Below are 20,148 nucleotides of genomic sequence, written 5' to 3' on the forward strand. Positions count from 1 at the left end.
CCTTTATTATAAGCAAAGGTTTACTTACATGAGTCTTTTTCAATTGGAGATTAATGCTACAGTGTACTATGGCCTATTGCTGGAAAGGACAAGTAAGTACCAGTATTACAGTACTATATGTTGTTCTAGGAGAAAATAGGCAAATGTTTTAAGTATAGTTTTATTTTCTTACTACTTGTAATCTAAATTTTATAAAGTAGAAATTACTGTAAGTTAAATACTTGGAAAATTATATCTAGTATTTTAAGAACTTTTATCCATGAATTAATAAAAACAAAATTGCATTTAGAGACATGAGACATTGATTATATTGTGTGACTGTTCCAAAGCAGAGTAAAACCTAAGAATTTAATTCAGCCTCCTCTATTTGTATTTGTATATTAATATGAACATACCTACATTGTTTATTAAGTATTTTTGTATGGCTGCAAAGAGATAAATTGATACTGTTTTTTTGCTATTTTTATGATGATGATATGTTTTCAGTATAACAGGACAGAGCATTACTATGCAAAAAATTGCCTGTACTTTGGAGGGGGTATAAATTCAGAGTCACTGGCAGACCCACAGATACCCTCGTGTTTTCCCTATCCTGAAACCTGAAATTTATCTGCTTCAGATTGACAGTCAAGAATTAAACTGTTGGATTAAATTAAAATTAAATTACTACATCACTAGAATATGAAAATCTAGTCTTATTATAGGAGATCTTCAAGTCTGCATCTTAAAAAATGTTCCTTTATAATATGTCTGCTCTCACTTTGTGAACATGGTTATTTTTAAAATGTGTTCTATATAAGTGTGTGAAGTTATATTCTTACTGAAATTCAATTTTAGCAGCATCCTTAAGGATAAAAAGACTTCTCAAAAAATTCTCATCATTTTAGCATTAGTTTATCTGAAGTGCTTTGTGTTCACAGGAAGAACAGGCAGCAAAATTGAAAGCTGAGAAGATCAGAGTTGCCCTAGAGAAAATCAAAGAGGCACAAGTGAAAAAGGTGATATTTGGGCTTTTTCTTGGTTTGGGATTTTTAATCTGTTTTACGGATTTATGAAGAATTGCCTTGTTTATGTAACGTAGCTCTAAGATGTAGCAAGCTATAGAGGGGTATTTCTTTCTAATACATTTTTCACATGTATTTTTTTGTGGATAAAATGCATTATAAAAGAAATACCTTTCTGGTTTTAAATTCTAAAAAGGTAAAACGAAATAGTCTTATTATTATAATCTTACCTGTTATTTTAATTTTTAAAAATGCATTAAATTTATTTAGTTAGGTTATCTAATACCTAATTTTAGAGTTTTTCTTGCATAATAAAGTCATTATTTGTGTTTTAATTTATATTTTAGCTAAGGACATTACTCAGAACATTACTCAATATTGGAAGAAACTTCTAGAATGCCTGTTTTTTGGTTTGTATTTAATTTCCTTTTTTCCTATTATAGCTGGTGATTAGAGTCCACATGTCTGATGATAGTTCTAAAACAATGATGGTGGATGAGAGGCAGACAGTGAGACAAGTGCTGGATAACCTGATGGACAAATCTCACTGCGGTTATAGTTTAGACTGGTCTCTGGTGGAAACCATCTCTGAGTTACAAATGGGTTAGTAGTATCATTGCTATAATTACTTTTTAATTTCTATGTAATTTCAACAGTTTTCATGTTGATAAAAGCAACTTGAGACGTCTTTATACTGTATTTTTTTTCTATAATATAACCCTGGCCCTTTTACATTGTTTTTTTTTTACCCCCAAGTATTTTGACATTTCTTTGAGTACAGTATCATTTCCAGTTCACTATAGATTTTTTTTTGGCCAGAACAAAGTTGTTCTCTTTTTTTAAGGTAACAAAATACTCTTTTCCCTTCAAATAAGAGCCAAATATATTGAACACATTTACTAAAGACCGTTACATTTATTCACATTTGTACCGAAGTCTTTATACCACCATTTGACTTTCAGGGGAAATATAAAGCACATCTTATTTTTAGCTAGATGTACTAGGTCTTAGTTTCCTATGTTTTGTAGTTTGGTATGGTGTTTTCTAACTTTAAAAATCCCTCATTTTTTATATCATCTTTTACTCTTTTAAAAAGTGTTCTTTTTGTAATATTGTGTGATTACAGAAACCTCACAATAATTATTTTATTAGGCTTTATTCAATCAGTAATCAATTTCAACTTGCTATTTTGTTTAAAAAATGTATTTGCATTGCTCTTACTACCTATGATATCTTTAAATATTTCACAGCAGTTTCCAGGGAAATAAAAATTTAATTATTAACACTTTTCTCTCAGAACACACGTACACAACCCCCAAAACCAAACCATAAGTTAGAAGTTTATTAATATGTGTAAACATGTATTCTAATAATACTTCCCTATAACTATTCTTAGAGAATTAGAAAGGTTTGAGTTCATAGATGTAGTGTCACCATACACAGAAAATGTTTGGATGATAGTTTTTAGAATATTTCCACGGCCATAGTTAAAGATCCATAACTATCATTTAATCATATTTGGCACAGTGATTCAAATATAATATGTAGTCATTCAGTACTTGGTGAATGAATAAAAGAAAAGAAAACAAGGGACTACTGAGAGCCCAAAATAAGATGGTGGAAACAAACTATGACAAATGTAAATCATTCAATTAAACAACAGAGATTATTAGAAAAGATGAACAAAATGCAAGTGTTTGCTGTTTACAAAAGACCTTTTACCTAAAGACACAGAAAGATTCAAAGTAAAAGGAATATGGAAAGACACTAACCAAAAGAAAGATAATATTAACTATTTTATTATCAGGCAAAATAAACTTTAAGCAAATTGCATTACTAGAGATAAAGAGAACCCTACATCTTCATCAGGAAGATATAATCATTCTAAATTTTATCTAATAATAGCATTAAAATGTATAAAGCAAAAGTTGACAGAACTACCAGGAGAAACTCACAAGTCTACCTTCACAGTAGAAACTTTTCATCTAAGAATCTTTTCAGTGATCAATATAATCAAGCAGACAAAAATGAATAGAGATATATTTAGAACACTAATAACAGGAAAATATACATTCTTTACAGGCAGAAATGGAGTATTTCTAAAAATTGATTCTGGTATGAGGTTATAAGCAGCTCTCAAGAAATTTCAAAAAATCATTATCTCTAGAATATGTTCTTTGAACATATGTTCAATATATAGGACAAGTTCTTTGATTCCTAATTTGGACATTAGAAAATACATCTCTGTTTAAATTTAAACAAAACTCATAGATCAAAGAAGAACTCATCTTGGAAATTTTTTGAATGACAAGAAATGAATGCTGTTAGAAGCACTTAATACCAGAATTTATGAAATGCAGCTAACATGTTGGGTTTTTTTTAAAGGGTGGGATGGACAAAGGCTGAAGGCTGAAGAAGACCTTGAAGTCAGAAGACCTAGATTCTAGTCCTGATCCTTCCATGTAGCAGCTGTGTGACCTTGCTGAAGTCACTTAACACCACGAGGGCATGTTTCCTTGTTTGAAAATAGAGGGAAGACTAGATAATCTCTCAGGGGTGTCAGTTAAGGGTTTTGCTGTGAATTACTTCACAAGGTTTCTTGTCTTTTATGCAGTTCTGATGAATACTAACAAAATACTGATATTTTATTTTGGGACAGAGAGAATCTTTGAAGACCATGAAAACTTGGTTGAAAATCTTCTTAATTGGACAAGAGATAGCCAAAACAAGCTTATATTTATGGAGCGTATAGAAAAATATGCACTTTTCAAAAACCCACAGGTGAGACTATAGCTTACAGAGGTCAGGATTCTTAAATGTTCATATTATATAATTCTCTGACTGCTAAGTTAATAGAGTTAAAAGATTGGTAACCACCTGGTTGGAGCATTGTGGATGCAAAACCCCATGGGAACATTCACTACTGCCAAGGTGGCAAGTCTGCTGGGGCCCAGGTGTCAGGCCTCAAAGAAGTTGCCAGTTCTGCAGAGCCAGATGGGATGAGCCTTTGGGGAAGCAGGTTTACCTCCAGGGTGTTACCAGGTTTCTGTTCTCTCTAATTCAGAGCTGTTTTGAACCCAGCTGTTTATTTGGTGAGTTCCTTATCCCTCAAAGGAAAGTACTTGCACATTTAAGTTTCTCTACTTTTGTCATTTATCCAGTTGACACTTTGATTTATTTTAAATTATTTTTTGAAAACCCAGTAACCTTGATTATAAATGGTTCCACATTCTAATATATGTTACCTTTATCTATTTAGTATCTTTGCTTATTCCAAAATAATATTTGAGTTAATCCTTCCTAATACCCAAATGTTTTATAAAAATCAGTAGGTGAGAGAAAACAACCCCACTATAAAAAGTAGTAATGAGAAAAATAGTAGCAGTGTTAAAGTTATTGAATAGTTATCCTTCAGGCAGCTTAATCATGAAACATCTTTACTGGGTATTTTTAGTGAAGAATACACGTTTGGGAATACCAACAGATCTTTTTATGGATGATTGTGAAAAAATGTTTCATAAGGCTAATAATTAGAATTCAGATTTTAGTTGAGTCAAGCAAATGAGATCACGGTAGTCTCAGAGAATTTGGGATTTAGATTAAATTTTCTCCATCTGGATCAGTTAAACTCAGCATATTTTAAGGTAATTTGCCTTACTTGTTGTACTTAATAATTTGTAAACCTTTAAGGTCCTGTAAGTGTATCCTTCATTAGATATACCAAAACATATTTGCTAGCTGTTGCATGTAATATCACCTCAGGATTTGGGGGAGGGCAGTTTACGGAATAATTCAAGATAAATGGATAAGGTAAGGAGGAGACCAGTGTCAAGCATTTCCCTGAAGATCCCACGAACAGGTTGCTTTTCAAAGGGGTGTTCCCCTCACTCTGTGTAGGCAGAAACCAACACAGGGTTTCTGTGTCTCTAGAAGAAATCATGTACATACCTGTGCCAAGGGAATAGCAGAGTGGGTTTATCCTTTAACTTTCATCTATTCATTTTTCCAGAATTATCTTCTGGGAAAAAAGGAAACAGCTGAGATGGCAGATAGAAACAAAGAAGTGCTGTTGGAGGTATGACTTCCTTCCGTCCTTCCCCTTTTCCTGCACATTATAATATTCAAATATTAAGCACCTTTTTTGAAGTCCAGAATGTCAGTGCTCTATATTTATAATTTCAATCGTAAATAGGGAAGCCTATTTTCTTCCATAGCCTGTTGGAGAGAGTTCAGCTGTGTGAACATTAGAACACCGAAGAACCTTGTAAAACTTATTATTTTGCCAAGCAGTATGCTAGTGGGCTAAAAGGAGTTATGAGCTTTTAGTAGCTGACAAGTGGGAGAAAAGGCTAGTCAATGAAGGATGTGATTGTCCTGTTTTATCTGCTTACCCGGAGAGAAATTTGAGTATAGTTAGCTATTTACAAAATATTTCAAACCTTGGTCTGAAATAACTCAAATAATTTTACAAATCATAATGATTCTTTTTAAAAAATATATACCTCTCTTTATTTTGAAGAGTAATAAAACAAATTCAAACATAATTGAATTTTTGGCTTTTGCTGATTTTAGAGAACTAAGGTCGAAGACATGAGTATGTTTGAAGATCTGAACAAACTCTTATTTAGCAACAAGGCTATTAGGAAGATGAAGATCAGCACTAAGCTTTTCATAGGGATGCTAGCTATAATTAAGAAAAATCCTCTTCATAATTCCTAATTTTTTTTTTGTTTTGGGGAGAGAGAAATTAATTCACCTTCCTGTGTTCAAGTTTAGTGAGGATTTCTACTTTTCCTTTACTAAATACACGATTGATTTTTTTTTTTTTTTTTTTTTTTGCTGTACGCGGGCCTCTCACTGCTGTGGCCTCTCCCGTTGCGGAGCACAGGCTCCGGACACACAGGCTCCGCGGCCATGGCTCGCGGGCCCAGCCGCTCCGCGGCATGTGGGATCTTCCGGGATCGGGGCACGAACCCGTGTCCCCTGCATCGGCAGGCGGACTCTCAACCACTGCGCCACCAGGGAAGCCCCCACGATTGATTTTTTAAATTAAATTTTTATCTAAGTATAGACATTAGAATCCAGAATTTTGAGTTTGTTTATATTCCTTTCAACCTAGTATTAAATATTCTTTGTTTTAGAATCATATACATTGATAGTTTTTAAATTGTGAAAGTGTAATCATTCATTTAGCATGTTGCTTTCTTTTAAAATATATTCCTATTTAACGTACAGCTAATCAAAATGTGTTGTTAATTTGGAGAAAAATAAAGTTTATGTTAGCTCTGACACTTTGATTAAATTTAGTGTAACTATGCTGTTTACAAATGCATTTAAGTACTTTTATATGCAACTCAGTTGACATTTCACCTTAGTTTCCTCAAAACAATGTTAGGTAAAAGTTCTTAGGGATTGCCATAGTCGTTCCAGAGTAAAGCCATGTAATGTTTAGAATAGAAAGTTCTAATTGAGGTAAAATTAGCAGCATGGTTTTTATACCGAGGCATTTTGGTTTAATCACAGTGTCATGCATCTCACAGGGGTAAACACAACTTTGTTCTGAGAATCTAAGGATCATGTCTTTCCAAATCATCTTCTTCTTTTAGGAGTGTTTTTGCGGAAGTTCTGTAACTGTACCAGAAATTGAGGGAGTCCTTTGGTTGAAAGATGATGGCAAGAAGTCCTGGAAAAAGCGTTATTTTCTCTTGCGAGCATCTGGTATCTACTATGTCCCTAAAGGAAAAGCAAAGGTGCATCCCTTCTGCTGACTTTTAGCTTCCTTATTACACTGATTGATTTTAATTTGTAGTGAGCATGCTAATAAGATGATCCAGCCTCTGATTTGTTTCAGCTCGTGTAGGACACACAGAACATTGCTTTGTTTATTGATCTATTATAAGAAAGAAGAAACCTGAAAATGTTCACTCTCTGCTCATTAGTTGGGCCCATCTCGATTCTCCTGGCAAATTTGAAATCATGCTTTTATTTCTTATTTTTGGAGCTTCTGCCAGAGTCATTTTTGCTTGTTATTGTTTGGGGGGAGAATACCTTTCTAGGATTACAGGCGTTTCAGCCTTGCTTAGGTAATGTGCTTCTGCTAAGGGCCCCCATGGTAGCTGTCACTTCTGTGCTTACTGGGGGCCCAGCACTGCAGAAGCTCTTTACAGGGTCATCTCATCCAGTGTTAACCATCCTGAGAGGTACATGTTGTCGCCCCTGTTTAACTGGCGAGGAACCCTGACTTGAGAATTGCTGGACTTGAGATATGCACTACAGACACTGAGCTACATGATATCTCTTGTTCTTTCCAGAGAGCTCTATCATACTATATTGTATTTAATATAAATACTATACTATATTTAAAGTCTTTTTAAAGTGCCATCCTTTCCAAGCAAGTCAGTGTTCCTTATGAATGGCAAGACAGTAAGTGAAACGGACTGCCTTTTTTGTTGCATCATGGATTTAAAGAAGAAGCATCTGCAGAGAATCTCACTGTCTTATCTTCTGCAAAATAGCAATAATTTCTACTTGGTAAAGTTTGATTCTCAGTTAGAAGCTGTTACTAGTGATATCTGCTTGTTTACACATTACTGTTAATTCAGTCTTCCGGTGTTTTTTTCGCAGGTGTCTCGGGATCTGGTGTGCTTTCTCCAGCTGGATCACGTCAATGTTTACTATGGACAGGATTATCGGAATAAGTACAAAGCACCTACAGACTACTGTCTGGTGCTCAAGGTAAACATATCTCTCTTTTTAGGAATTTTAATTGATGTTAGACATAGAGGGGGTTATTGGACATCTTAAAATAGTTTGGATCTCCATCGAGTGTCCTATTTTTGCTTTTTTCTGTATAGGTTTTTAAAGGAATGGTGAAGGGAATTCCCTGGTGGTCCAGTGGTTAGGACTCAGCGCTTTCAGCTCCCGGAGCCTGGGTTCAATCCTTAGACGGGGAACTAAGATTCCCACAAGCTGTGCAGCGTGGCCAATAAATAAATGAAGGAAGGAGGGAAGGAAGGAAAGCCTGTGCTTATCCCACAGCTGACCCTAGTTAGAGTGATGACACTAGGAGATGGATACTGAATTGTAAGCTTTGAGTCATAATGTATAAAATGGATTAGATTATAAATTTGAGACTCTCATTTAATAACTGGCTTAGTTTAGGAAGACTTAGATCAGAGCCACATGTGGGGGGAAGGGTTCTTTTCCGGTACTAACTCAGCAGAACCAACAGAGCCCGAGTTCAAAGTGGGCTGGTTCTCATCTGGCCCAGAAATAATTCTCGTCTCCCTTTTCTCCTGAACCATGGCTCTGATAGCCCACGCATGTATTATGATCCATCTAAGCTGTTTTTAGTGATTTTTTTCCCCCTATATCCAAACTTTTGAGTTTCTCATACTCATCATACCTGTACTTTTGAGAACTGAAATTTTTAGTGATCTATTGGAACATTAGGAAAAGGTAACATTAAAAAGTTCAGGGGCTTCCCTGGTGGCGCAGTGGTTGAGAGTCTGCCTGCCGATGCAGGGGACGCAGGTTCGTGCCCCGGTCTGGGAGGATCCCACATACCGCGGAGCGGCTGGGCCCGTGAGCCATGGCTGCTGAGCCTGAGCATCCGGAGCCTGTGCTCCGCAACAGGAGAGGCCACAATGGTGAGAGGCCCGTGTACCAAAAAAAAAAAAAGTTCAGGATAATTATGGAGATGATTATGTTTTTCTCATTGTCCATCTCAGTAGCCCCCTGGTAACTACTTAGGTCTACATGTTTATATCATCATTTGATTTTGCTTTTGTCTGAGAATTGTCAGTTGGGTTTGAAGAGGTGGTTTAGGGTTTTGGGGTAGAGTTTTGATTGCTTTGATAAAGTTAGGTGTATTATAATGGTAGCCCTTTATTAACTGATCGTTTTTGGAGAATACCCTATATCATTTAGTTACAGTAGCAAGTAATTTTTTTTAAGTCAGTATAAAGTAGCTTAATCCAGCAGTTTTCAAAATGAGGTCTAGGGTCCCCTGGAGTCCCTGAGACCCAGTAAAGGGACCTGTGATGTCAATGTTATTCTACTAATAATGCTAAGATGTTTTTTGCCTTTTATACTCTCATTCTCTCACAAGTGTATAATGGAGTTTTCTAAAAGGTTACATGACGTGTGATGATATCTTTGCTCCCCTGGGTAGTGGAATGTGTATTTGTATACTCTTTTTTTTTTTTTTTTTTTCTTTTTGCGGTATGCGGGCCTCTCACTGTTGTGGCCTCTCCCGTTGCGGAGCACAGGCTCCGGATGTGCAGGCCCAGCGGCCATGGCTCACGGGCCCAGCCGCTCCGCGGCATATGGGATCCTCCCAGACCGGGGCACGAACCCGTATCCCCTGCATCGGCAGGCGGACTCTTAACCACTGCGCCACCAGGGAGGCCCTTGTATACTCTTATATTTAACTTTTTCTCAGCTTTAATTTCTTATAAGGTAACTATCAATATAAATAAAAGTTATTTGGGGGCTCATAACATGGAGACAGTAAGAATTTATTTCAGGGGCTCCAAGTTGTCAGTGAGAACCTACCTTCTTTCCATCTTTCCCTGGTCCATCTTCTGCGTATGGAACTTAATAAGCTGCGTATCAGCTTATTCTCAGACCGACTTACCTCAGTCACAAATGGCCACTGCCCATTTTTGACCCAACAGAATCCAGCAGAGGAAGAGGGACTCTTTTTCCCTGTATTTGTCTTTTTTTAAGAGGAAAGAAATATTTCCCAGTTCTTCTAATAGCCCTCCCTTTGAGGGCCGTCGGCCTGGAGTACATGCTCACTCTTACACCAATCACGAACAGGGAACAAAGCCACCATTTTTGGTTTACACTAGTCAGAATTTGCTCTCTGAGGTGAGGGGTAGACATCCAAACAAATTGGGGTTCTATCAGAAAAGAGGTAGAGAGGAGGAGACAGCTGTGGGGAAGGCAATCAACAGTGTCTGTCAGGGCCAGAAGTAAGTAGGACCACTGGCTAGTACTTTAATCCTTTTTGCAGTTCATAGAATTCTTAGGTTAAGAATATTTTTGTTCTAAGGGTTTTCTTGTTTGTTTTTATAATAATGATTTGTATGCTTTGTATTTGCTTTTGGTAAAGTAGGTTAAGCTAAATTTATGTATTTATATTGCCTACCTATTTATATCTAGAAATTTTAATGTATTGAACTAAAAAAAACACCATACCACTGGGTGCAAATAATAGTAAAAATAATGGTCACCATTTACTGAAGGACTCCAGGGTGGAAGGTGCTGCACTAGAAGCACTGGACATGTCCATCTCACAAGTCTGGTCTAGAGTCCCCATTTTCCAGATGTGGAAACTGAGGTTTAAGGGATCAGTTTGCCTGAGACCACTCAACTATTAGTATTTAAGATATGTCCTTCTTTCCTGTAAGTCTACACTAGATTTTGCCTATGTAAGTGTTTTATTCTTGAGCATTTGAGTTCTGACAAACAAACCAAAAAGTGCTGCCACACAGGGTCTACACAAATGCAAATGTAAATATTTGTAGGGCCTGATCCCTTTCATCAGCTTTGAGCTTTAATGACTGAGTCTGAGTCCTTCCAGTGACGTGCAGGATACAGGAAATATATACACACTTGTAGGAGGTAATAAAACACACCATTTGGTAGTTTTTTTTTTTAAGATAATAAAAATAAAAATAAGGGAAGAGCTTATTCATGAAATTTGACAATGTAGAAATAAATAAGATATATGTTGATGTATTATCTGAAAGAGGTACACACTTGGGACACATACGTATGCATGTATAATTAAGTATCTTAAAGGAAACCTGTGTTTTAAAAAAATATATGGAATAGAGCTCAGCTTAGCCAGGTCTAAATTTTCATCGCTTGAGAAATGAGGCAAAGTAATTTAATATGTTAGGTGGGAAGGAAAAAAATGGTTAAGATTTAGGGATGGAGTATGAACATGAACTTCTCAAACACTGTTATTAATAGAAGGATGTTATACATGATAATCATGGAAGTAACAGGGTGGAGTGTTATAGTCTTATTTTTTAGCTTCTTGCATATTAGTTGAGAGAATTGATTTTCAGGCCTATATTGTTTCCAAAGTAATAAATGGGTTGTATATATTCAGTAGTTTCTTTTGGCACTTGGACTAAGATTTCAGAGTATCACTTTTAGTTACAGATTAGGAATTATGTCTCAGTCTAATTTTGGGCAGGAAGGGTTTTTTCTTCCCAGGGAACTAGTGGTTGTGGCCCAGTGGAGTTAAAACACCCTGAGTCTGTTCTAGCACTTGCATTTTGTAGCCAAGGTCAGGTCACTCACCTCCTTATCCAAGACTCAACTGAAAAGTACATTGGGCTGTGAAGACTAAATCTGATGACGCAGTTGAAAAGGCTGCTTATTGCCCAGAGGGCACATGCTGTGGGTAGAGGGGCCTGCAGAGCAGTGCTCAGTCCACAGCAGGGAGCAGCACCGCAACAGGTGTGAGCACCCATTGCATCCCAGGTGCTGTGCCCTGTGCTTCCTCCCCCCAACCCAGGTGTTCACCTCCAGAGAAGCGCTGGAAGCTTTACCAAAGACTCTCTTATATGGAGTCTTCTGATTCCATGAGTTCAGTTAATTCAAAGTGAAATAAGCATTCTCCTCCCTTTTTATAGTCTTATATTGGTAGATTAAAACTTCCACTGGGGCTTCCCTGGTGGCGCAGTGGTTGAGAGTCCGCCTGCCGATGCAGGGGACACGGGTTCGTGCCCCGGTCCGGGAAGATCCCACATGCCTTGGAGTGGCTGGGCCCGTGAGCCATGGCCACCGAGCCTGCGCGTCCGGAGCCTGTGCCCCGCAACGGGAGAGGCCACAGCAGTGAGAGGCCCGTGTACCGCAAAACAAACAAACAAACAAACAAACAAAACCTTCCACTGACTTTGTTAAGCTTGGTAGACTTTGTTTCTTTGAAATGTAGAAGGGGTACTTTGGAGTTTCCCATGATGTGAAGGTTTTTTTGTTTTTTGTTTGTTTGTTTTTTAACTGAAACATCTTGACCTAAAATTTAACACAAGTTTCTTTCTTGTTTATTTTGTAAAAATACTTAGGGCCATCTTATTTGGCCTCATGGATGTTTAAGAGGTATAAGTTATTTGGCCATTATTCCAAAGACCTGTAATTTGTCAGGATATGTTTAAGCTTTGATAGACTTTGTTTATTTCTTAGTTCTCCAGGGGACTTAGTTGGACTTTGCCTTTAATCTTGCAGCACCCACAGATCCAGAAGAAATCTCAGTACATCAAATACCTTTGTTGTGATGATGTGAGGACCCTGCACCAGTGGGTCAATGGTATCCGCATCGCAAAGGTAGGTTTTCTTTTGCTTTGATAATGGAATGACGGGTGCTTAATGATATGGTTTTTGTTGTCATGATAATTACCCTGTTTGTTTCATGTTCATGATTTTGCCAGTGTCTAGTTTTCTCAGGTCTAAGTTTCATGTTTTAAGTGTCTTTTTTTCTTGGTGATGGGGATAAGCTTTTAACACTTGGTATCCAAGGAATAATACTGCTGGTAAAAGCTTATGTAGCATCAAAGTGATTTATTTGGGCTTTGGAGAATTCACTGTATGATTCTTACATAGCAGAATTTAGCCTAAACAAAAGAAATTTTTGAAAATTAAACTGCCTTGGGGTTGGGGGAAGAATGAATAGGTGGAGCATGGAGGATTTTTAGGGTGGTGAAAATACTCATACTCTGTATGATACAGTGGTGGGTACATGTCCTATACATTTGTCCAAACCCATAGAATGTAAACACCAAAAGTGAACCTAAGGTGACCTATGAACTTTGAGTGATTACTACATGTCCATGTAGGTTCATTGATGGTAACAAATGTACCACTCTAGTGGGGGATGTTGATAATGGGAGAAACTATGCGTGTTTAGGGGCTGTGCATGTATATGGGAAATCTCTGTACCTTTCTCTCAATTCTGCTGTGAACCTAAAACTGCTCTTAAAAAAGAAAGTCTTAACAAAGTTTTTTTTAAAGGACATCTTAAAGGTGATTATACATAATGCTTGAAAGGGTATTTATTCAGTTACTTTTAATAAAATTTATTATAGACATAAAATCAAAGTTGCTTTAAAAGTAACTGAAAACAAATCTTTATATTGTTAATGAACATAATCAGAATCAAGTGTTGACTTCTTGCTGCCTTTCTCAAAATGAGGACAAATAAGAGTGGATTATAATTTATTGGTATGAAAAGAAATTTTGAAGTATTATAGGTATTTTAATACAGACTGTGAGTCAGTAAACAGAAATGTGTCCCCTTTTCCTATCCCACGCATCCATACCATACCCAGTAAAGTACAGATGTCATCATTTACTGCCTTCTGTTTAGTACGGGAAGCAGCTCTACATGAACTATCAAGAGGCCCTGAGGAGGACAGAGTCGGCTTATGATTGGACGTCCTTATCCAGCTCCAGCATTAAGTCAGGATCCAGTTCCTCCAGCATCCCAGGTAGTTCAAAATGTCCAAAGAACTCTTTACTACCAACAGGAAGGTGTCTCTATGGAGACTGATAGAAGATCTGGTTATCTCAGGGTGATTTTTTAAAACTAGAGCCATGCCTGATTTCTAAATTATGATCAATAGGTACATGTGCTTTTATTCATTTATTTTTTTATTTTTAGAGGGGATAATGTCATGGGCCAGTTCACAAAAGTGTTTGAAATGGGAAACCGGTAAAGTGGTAAAGCCAGGAGTTTTGTTATATATTTATAAAGTTTATTTGAAACTCAGTCATATTGCTGAAAACAACTGTTGATGCATAATTGGGGGTAGAGAGTTGCTCGGAGAAGAGTGCTCCGAATCATGATGAAACTGCCTTCCTTCCCCATGGGTTTCCTGACATTTCAGCAGAGTGGAAACAACTGGAATTAGTTCAGTATCACAGTTAAGGAAGCTATTTAAGTCATCAAACTTTGTAAAGTTTTCAGAGGAAATAGTGATACTCAAAAGGTGCTTATTTTCAGATTCCCACATCCTTTAAACAAGGATGCTGTGATCACATCTTAAGATAAATGCTTCTTTCCCTTCAAAAGTTCCGTAAATGATATCCGTGTCATCTAAAGTCATGTTTTTTTCTTTGTTCTAACAGCCCATGTTATGAAATAATTACTTTAAGAAGTATTTGATTTAAAAGCTGTATGACTAGATCTCATCCCTAAATAAGTAAATAAACACACATCGAGAATGTGTATATGCATGGGCTAGTGTGCACACATATATTCTCTATTCTGTCCACTGAGAGGGCTAGTAGCAGTGAGAACACTAAGAACCTAGAGCTCGGTTTCTCAATGCCATTTTCCAAAACAAAGGAGTCCAGGGCTCTGGAGTGGCTGATTCTAGGGCTGTGGCAGAGAATATATAAGATGAGCCTGGAGCATCCTGTGACAAAGGAAGTACTCAAAAAAAACACAGCGATGGGAGTCTGTAAAAGGGACCCAGGACCCAACCTGAGAGAGTGCTCAGTGGCCAAAGCTGGAACAATTTGAGCAAGAAGATAACATAGTATAGGACTGTAATCCGAATTATAAAATCAATAGCCATCAGTCCATGGGGATGTAAATAAGTTATTGAATTGAATGAATAAATGGAGAAGACACAAATCTCCTGTACAGATTTCTAAATAGATTTATACAGATGCTCTGCCCTCAAGAGGTGGCACTTACCTCTCCTCTTGTTAAGTGTGGGACTTGCTTCCAAAGAGCATGGAGTGGGGAGGTGTAACCTTATATCGGAGAAAGCTGACAAACCATACCTCAGCCAGGTGATCAAGGTAATAAGTCATATTGATAGCATGTGCCCTTGATGCAGTGTGATGAGACTGGCATTTTCCCTCTCTTGGTCTTCCCAAATCCCTTAACCTCAGAGAAAAGACATCAGACAAATCAAAATTGAGAGATATGCTACAAAATACCTGACCAGTACTCCTCAAAACTGTCAAGGTCATCAAAAACAAGGAGAGTCTGAGAAACTGTCATGGGAGACATGACAACTATCTGTAATATGGTAACCTGGATGGGATCCTGGATCAGAAAATGGAAAAACTAGTGAAATCCAAATAAAGTTTGGAGTTTAGTTAGTTTTTTTTTTAAGTATTGTTTTATATATATTTTTTTGGCTGCGTCGGGTCTCAGTTGCGGCGTGCAGGATCTTTTGTTGCAGCACATGGGCTTCTCTCTAGTTGAGGCGCATGGGCTTAGTTGCCCCGCAGCATGTGGGATCTTAGTTCCCTGACCAGGGATCGAACTGGTATCTCCTGCATTGCAAGATGGATTCTTAACCACTGGACCACCAGGGAAGTCCCAGAGTTAGTTAATATTAACATGAGTGTAGGTTCATTATTCGTGACACATGGACCGGAGTATTGTAACATGTTAATAACGAGGTAAACTGGCTGCTAGGTATGTAGGAACTCTGTGCTAGTTTTGCAACTTTTCTGAAAATCTGAAACTATTCTAAAATAAAATGTTTATTAAATTGGGGGGGAGAAACCTTTGTGGCAGTGGATTAGGAAAGGCCAGGTAAGAAGAGCATGTCACAAGTAGGATTGTAGAAAATGGAATTAAGGGAAAGATGGAGGGAAAAAATGATGTATACTATTAAAAAAAAATTTATATAGCACTTAACAATTCAAGTGCTTCCACGTGTTACTTTATGAAGTGGTATCGTGCCTTTTCCCACTCCAGCATCATCTGTTTGTATACATTGTGTTAAGTATTAGGTAGACTTTTTCAGGTAAACTGTAAAATCATACATATTCATGCTGAAGAGAGCTCAAGAAGTCACACGTTCCAGCCTCTTGTCTTATAGGCTGTTGTCCTAGATATTAGATAGGGATGAAGAAAATAGAGTAGGTTTTATCCTATATTGCTTATATTTTTACCCTGAGGATACTGTCTTAACTTTATCTAAAGGAGTTTGTGGCTGTTATCTTTGCAGTACTTTGATGAACTTGGCTGGACTTGCTTAATACTTTAATCTAATAATACCCACGTCTCACAGAGTGACTGGATGGGACTAGCTTTAACATTTGAGTCTCCATCAGATGCCAGACATGGGGCTAGGTGCTTCTGCAACGTTACCTCACCTGACTTAGAGTCCAGTGAAATAATCTTTCCAGTTCCCTCACCCTGGAGGTCAGTCAAATTACACTGTATCCTCAGCCATTCCCAGGTCCCTTGAAGATGTCTTCATGCCCTTCAGGAAGCCAGGCTATGGCACAGCTGCTCTCTTGTGATGTCAATACCTGAATCCCTAGGAAACACACTTCTTACTGGGGATCAGATTCTCAGTATCGTCCATTACTGGGATAAAGGAAGTGACCATCATGTATAGATCTGAATTCATAAGTGAGAAATCTCTGAGATGGCCTGGAGCAGGGGTATATAAAAAGATTGATTCTCCATGAATGAAGATATGACTGAACAAAAAAATTCTATTCATGGTTCATTAATTCTCTCTCTCTCCTTTTTAAATTTATTTATTTATTTATTTTTGGCTGTGTTGGGTCTTCGTTGCTGCACGCGGGCTTTCTCTAGTTGCGGCGAGCAGGGGCTACTCTTGGTTGCAGTGCACGGGCTTCTCATTGCAGTGGCTTCTCTTGAGGAGCACGGGCTCTAGGCGCGCGGTCTTCAGTAGCTGTGGCGCACAGGCTTAGTTGCTCTGACGCATGTGGGATCTTCCCGGACCAGGGCTTGAACCCGTGTCCCCTGCATTGGCAGGCGGCTTCTTAACCACAGCACCACCAGGGAAGCCCTCATTAATTCTCTTATTTGCTAGGAGTTCTTACAAGACAGCCTGTCAGGATACCAATAATATTACTTGAACCTTTTATTGCAATTATCGGTTTCTTGTGGTGAACTATTTAAAAAGAATGGAGATTTCCTATTCGCCCTAGGACAAGAGAAGTTTTCTAGTGGAAAACACAGGCTGTGTTTGAGTGAAATGAGTCAGGTAAAAGTAACTTGTTGCCGTTCTGCATCGCATCTTATCTTGAGTGAAAGAGTTATCAAACATACATATTCGTACGTCACAATACTGACTTATTTAATCTGATTTTTGAAAATCTGTTTCAAACAGAGTCTCAGTCCAATCACTCCAATCAGTCTGATAGCGGAGTGTCTGATACCCCGCCGGCAGGACACGTCCGTTCCCAGAGCATCGTGAGCTCCATCTTCTCTGAGGCCTGGAAGCGAGGCACGCAGCTGGAAGAGTCTAGCAAGGTAAGACGCTCGGGTCAGGGTAGGGGGGATATTTGTAGTGTTCCAGGGGTGTAGCTTGTTGTTCCTTTATTAGGAATCTTTCTTGGCCTTATTTCAGTATTCCTTCTTTGCTTCGCCTCAGAAATGGACATTTGTGAATTGGCTCTGATGATCTAAGATCTCAAAAAAAACCCAAAAAACCTAGCAGTTTTATCAGTGGCTCAGGATTTTAAGAAATAACACTTTCCACTCTTAAATCAGTTTGGATGGAGCAACAACACCCTCCAGTGCCAATGCCTTAATTTTGTTCCAAAAAAGCTGCTAAGTGTTGATTATTTCTTTATTCGTTTTTAATTTAGTTTACTCAGACTCATTCCTCTGTCTTCCTTTCTTTTATGCTTTTTGGCATTTCTCTGCACACTGATGAATTTTCTCAAATTATAGTTTATGTGGAAGGCTAAATTCCAATTAATCCCCTTAAAATTTAGGATCCCTGAGCCTTGCATAGAAGGTTGTTCATTGACCCTGAAGGACACAAGTATAATTATTGCAAGACTATTTAAAAAAATAGACAGGTTCTTTAGCCTGGTTGAAAGATACTGTATCAAACTGCCTCTGAAGTCCTGTGGGCGACCATGTCCCAGCAGTGCTCTCTGCTCAGCAGGCGAGGGCACACACCATCGCAAGGAACCAGTAGGACACCCGGCCTGGCCATTTTGTTTTCACCCAGGAATCATTTTGATTTTTCATCATTGTCATTCTTGTCTGAATCACTTACATCAGTACGTTCATCAATGAGAATTAAGTGGCTATTTCCACTCAGTTTATTCCTTTATTTGCATATGTGGTTGATCCACTGGACATGGAGAGAGTGGAGGGAGGCGTATGTAGCCCAATGGTGTGGAACACTTTCTCTTAGAAAAATAAATATCTGAGAATTGGTTCTAATGACCTAAATTCTTAAGACACTGGCAGTTTAACTCCCTTATCAGAGGCTCCCACTTTTTTTTTTTTTTTTTTTTTTTTGGCGTTACGCGGGCCTCTCACTGTTGTGGCCTCTCCCGTTGCGGAGCACAGGCTCCGGACGCGCAGGCTCAGCGGCCATGGCTCACGGGCCCAGCCACTCCGCGGCATGTGGGATCCTCCCGGACCGGGGCACGAACCCGTGTTCCCTGCATTGGCAGGCGGACTCTCAACCACTGCGCCACCAGGGAAGCCCGAGGCTCCCACTTTTAAGAAATACTTCTTTTTCCTTCTCGTACTTAATCAATTTGAGTGGAACAGCACTATTTGGTGCTGGTAGTCCATGTATGTCATAGAGAAGCCGGGTTTACACAAGTCAGATACCAAAAGAAAAGTCCTTTACCTTACTAAACTTTTACTGGTGTTATTCATGTGCATTTTAAATTGTAGAACTACCCAGTTGTCATGAGAAAGGCCAAGGAAAGCAAAGGTCCACATGGTCTGTGACGAAGCAGTGTAGTCCGTCATGGCATGTAGTGCCAGAAAGACCACGAACCCTGCCATGCAGCAGTGACAGTGTGTTTGAGTCTTGACCCCCTGTGTGTTTCTCCTCCTGTTACCTCAGTCTCAGGTGCCAAAAGAGAAGGCCAGCACAGCTAAGGTCTACTACACCCCTGCAGCAGCCAAGACAGGGTCAAGTTAAGGTCGGGGGTTGTTCTTTGGAAACACATTAACCTGGGTGACTCCTGTAACCAGATCTTGCAGACTAATGCTTTTATTTTGATGTGCAGTTATTAAAGGAACATGTGAATGTCCTGACGGGCATTAGAACTCAGCCCCATAATAAGCCTTCTAGTCTACTAACCTAAGCATTCTTGACGCTAATTAGATGTCATTCAGAATTGGAAACAAATGGTTTATCTTGGATCCTCATAGTTTGTTCAAAGAGCCTAAAAGTTATTAAGCCAAGAGTTCTTCCTCTGCTCTTTCAGAAGTACTTGAACCACATTCATGCATGAGTAGCTCCATGAAATAAATGACCAGATGTGGTAATTTGGGCAGTGCCAAGAGGGGCCTACATGGGCTGGTCAGCAAGTTGTTGGCAAACTCTAGCTCCTATTTCTAGGTACATTTCCTTTACTCTAGCCTTCCAAAGTTTCCTCTCATTTTCTTCTGGCTTTTTCTGTGTGATATTTTTATGATCTTTTGCTGTCATGTTTATGAAGCATTTCTTTATGTATTTTCCAGTAAAACAAATGTAAAGAATCCCCCCCTTTACCTGCGTTGCTGGACTTCTGTGCATGTTGGATGCAAGTGTCTCACACGAACGCGAGTGTGTGTGTCAAGCTCATTCATTCCCGTGTGACTGTGCACGCCTGCTGAACATACTCATACTCTCACGTGTCTGCTCACTAGCATCAAAAAGCCATCCTCATTCTTCGGGAGGCCCTCCACCAGCACTCCTAAACCCAGTTATGGCATCTGCTTGATGTGGATGCGGTCCTGGACTGAAAGGTGAACTCCAGCCATCACATCTCCCTTTGCCAGAGTCCGGGGAGGCGGGGGGTGCGGTTCCGTGCTCAAAGGCCCTCTAATTCGGGGCAGGGTGTGGAAAGCCAGAGGCAGAAATCAGAGGGCCCAGCACCATCCAGACAGCTTGTGCAGCAGGAAGTTTTCCCCAGGTTGTTAGGCAGTCTGGCTGCTTGAGAAGGTCGTTGGGTAAACACATTCTCTCCGCGCCCTTGTTGCCCAGGGAGTTAGATTTTAGCCTTCCCGACATTGTCCATCTTTATGATCACCAGCTGCTGCATCCTTTCATGCATGTCTCTGATTGCTTGCTTTTTAGATTGACGGTCAAAGCTTACCTCTGTAACTGTTGTGTTTGTTGTGTTTTCTCTCTCCCAACCTCCCTTTTATCCTCCTTTT

General features: G+C 38.8%; 1 protein-coding gene across 6 annotated transcripts in view; it reads left to right on the forward strand.

The window, feature by feature from the left end:
• Positions 1-20,148, forward strand: part of RAPH1 (Ras association (RalGDS/AF-6) and pleckstrin homology domains 1) — a 98,355-nt gene that overhangs the window by 70,652 nt on the left and 7,555 nt on the right. For 5 of the 6 annotated variants that reach the window (XM_060107440.1, XM_060107439.1, XM_060107441.1 and 2 more), the window contains 9 exons: positions 921-998; positions 1,448-1,607; positions 3,664-3,785; positions 5,014-5,079; positions 6,611-6,754; positions 7,629-7,739; positions 12,252-12,350; positions 13,390-13,510; positions 17,138-17,280. In XM_060107440.1, the coding sequence (XP_059963423.1) occupies positions 921-998; positions 1,448-1,607; positions 3,664-3,785; positions 5,014-5,079; positions 6,611-6,754; positions 7,629-7,739; positions 12,252-12,350; positions 13,390-13,510; positions 17,138-17,280 (1,044 nt within the window). Of the gene's footprint in view, positions 1-920; positions 999-1,447; positions 1,608-3,663; positions 3,786-5,013; positions 5,080-6,610; positions 6,755-7,628; positions 7,740-12,251; positions 12,351-13,389; positions 13,511-17,137; positions 17,281-19,470; positions 20,145-20,148 lie in introns of those variants that run through there. The other variant, XM_060107444.1, reaches the window with a different exon arrangement.

The sequence above is a fragment of the Mesoplodon densirostris genome, chromosome 8, assembly GCF_025265405.1.
Source record: "Mesoplodon densirostris isolate mMesDen1 chromosome 8, mMesDen1 primary haplotype, whole genome shotgun sequence".
NCBI lineage: Eukaryota > Metazoa > Chordata > Mammalia > Artiodactyla > Ziphiidae > Mesoplodon > Mesoplodon densirostris.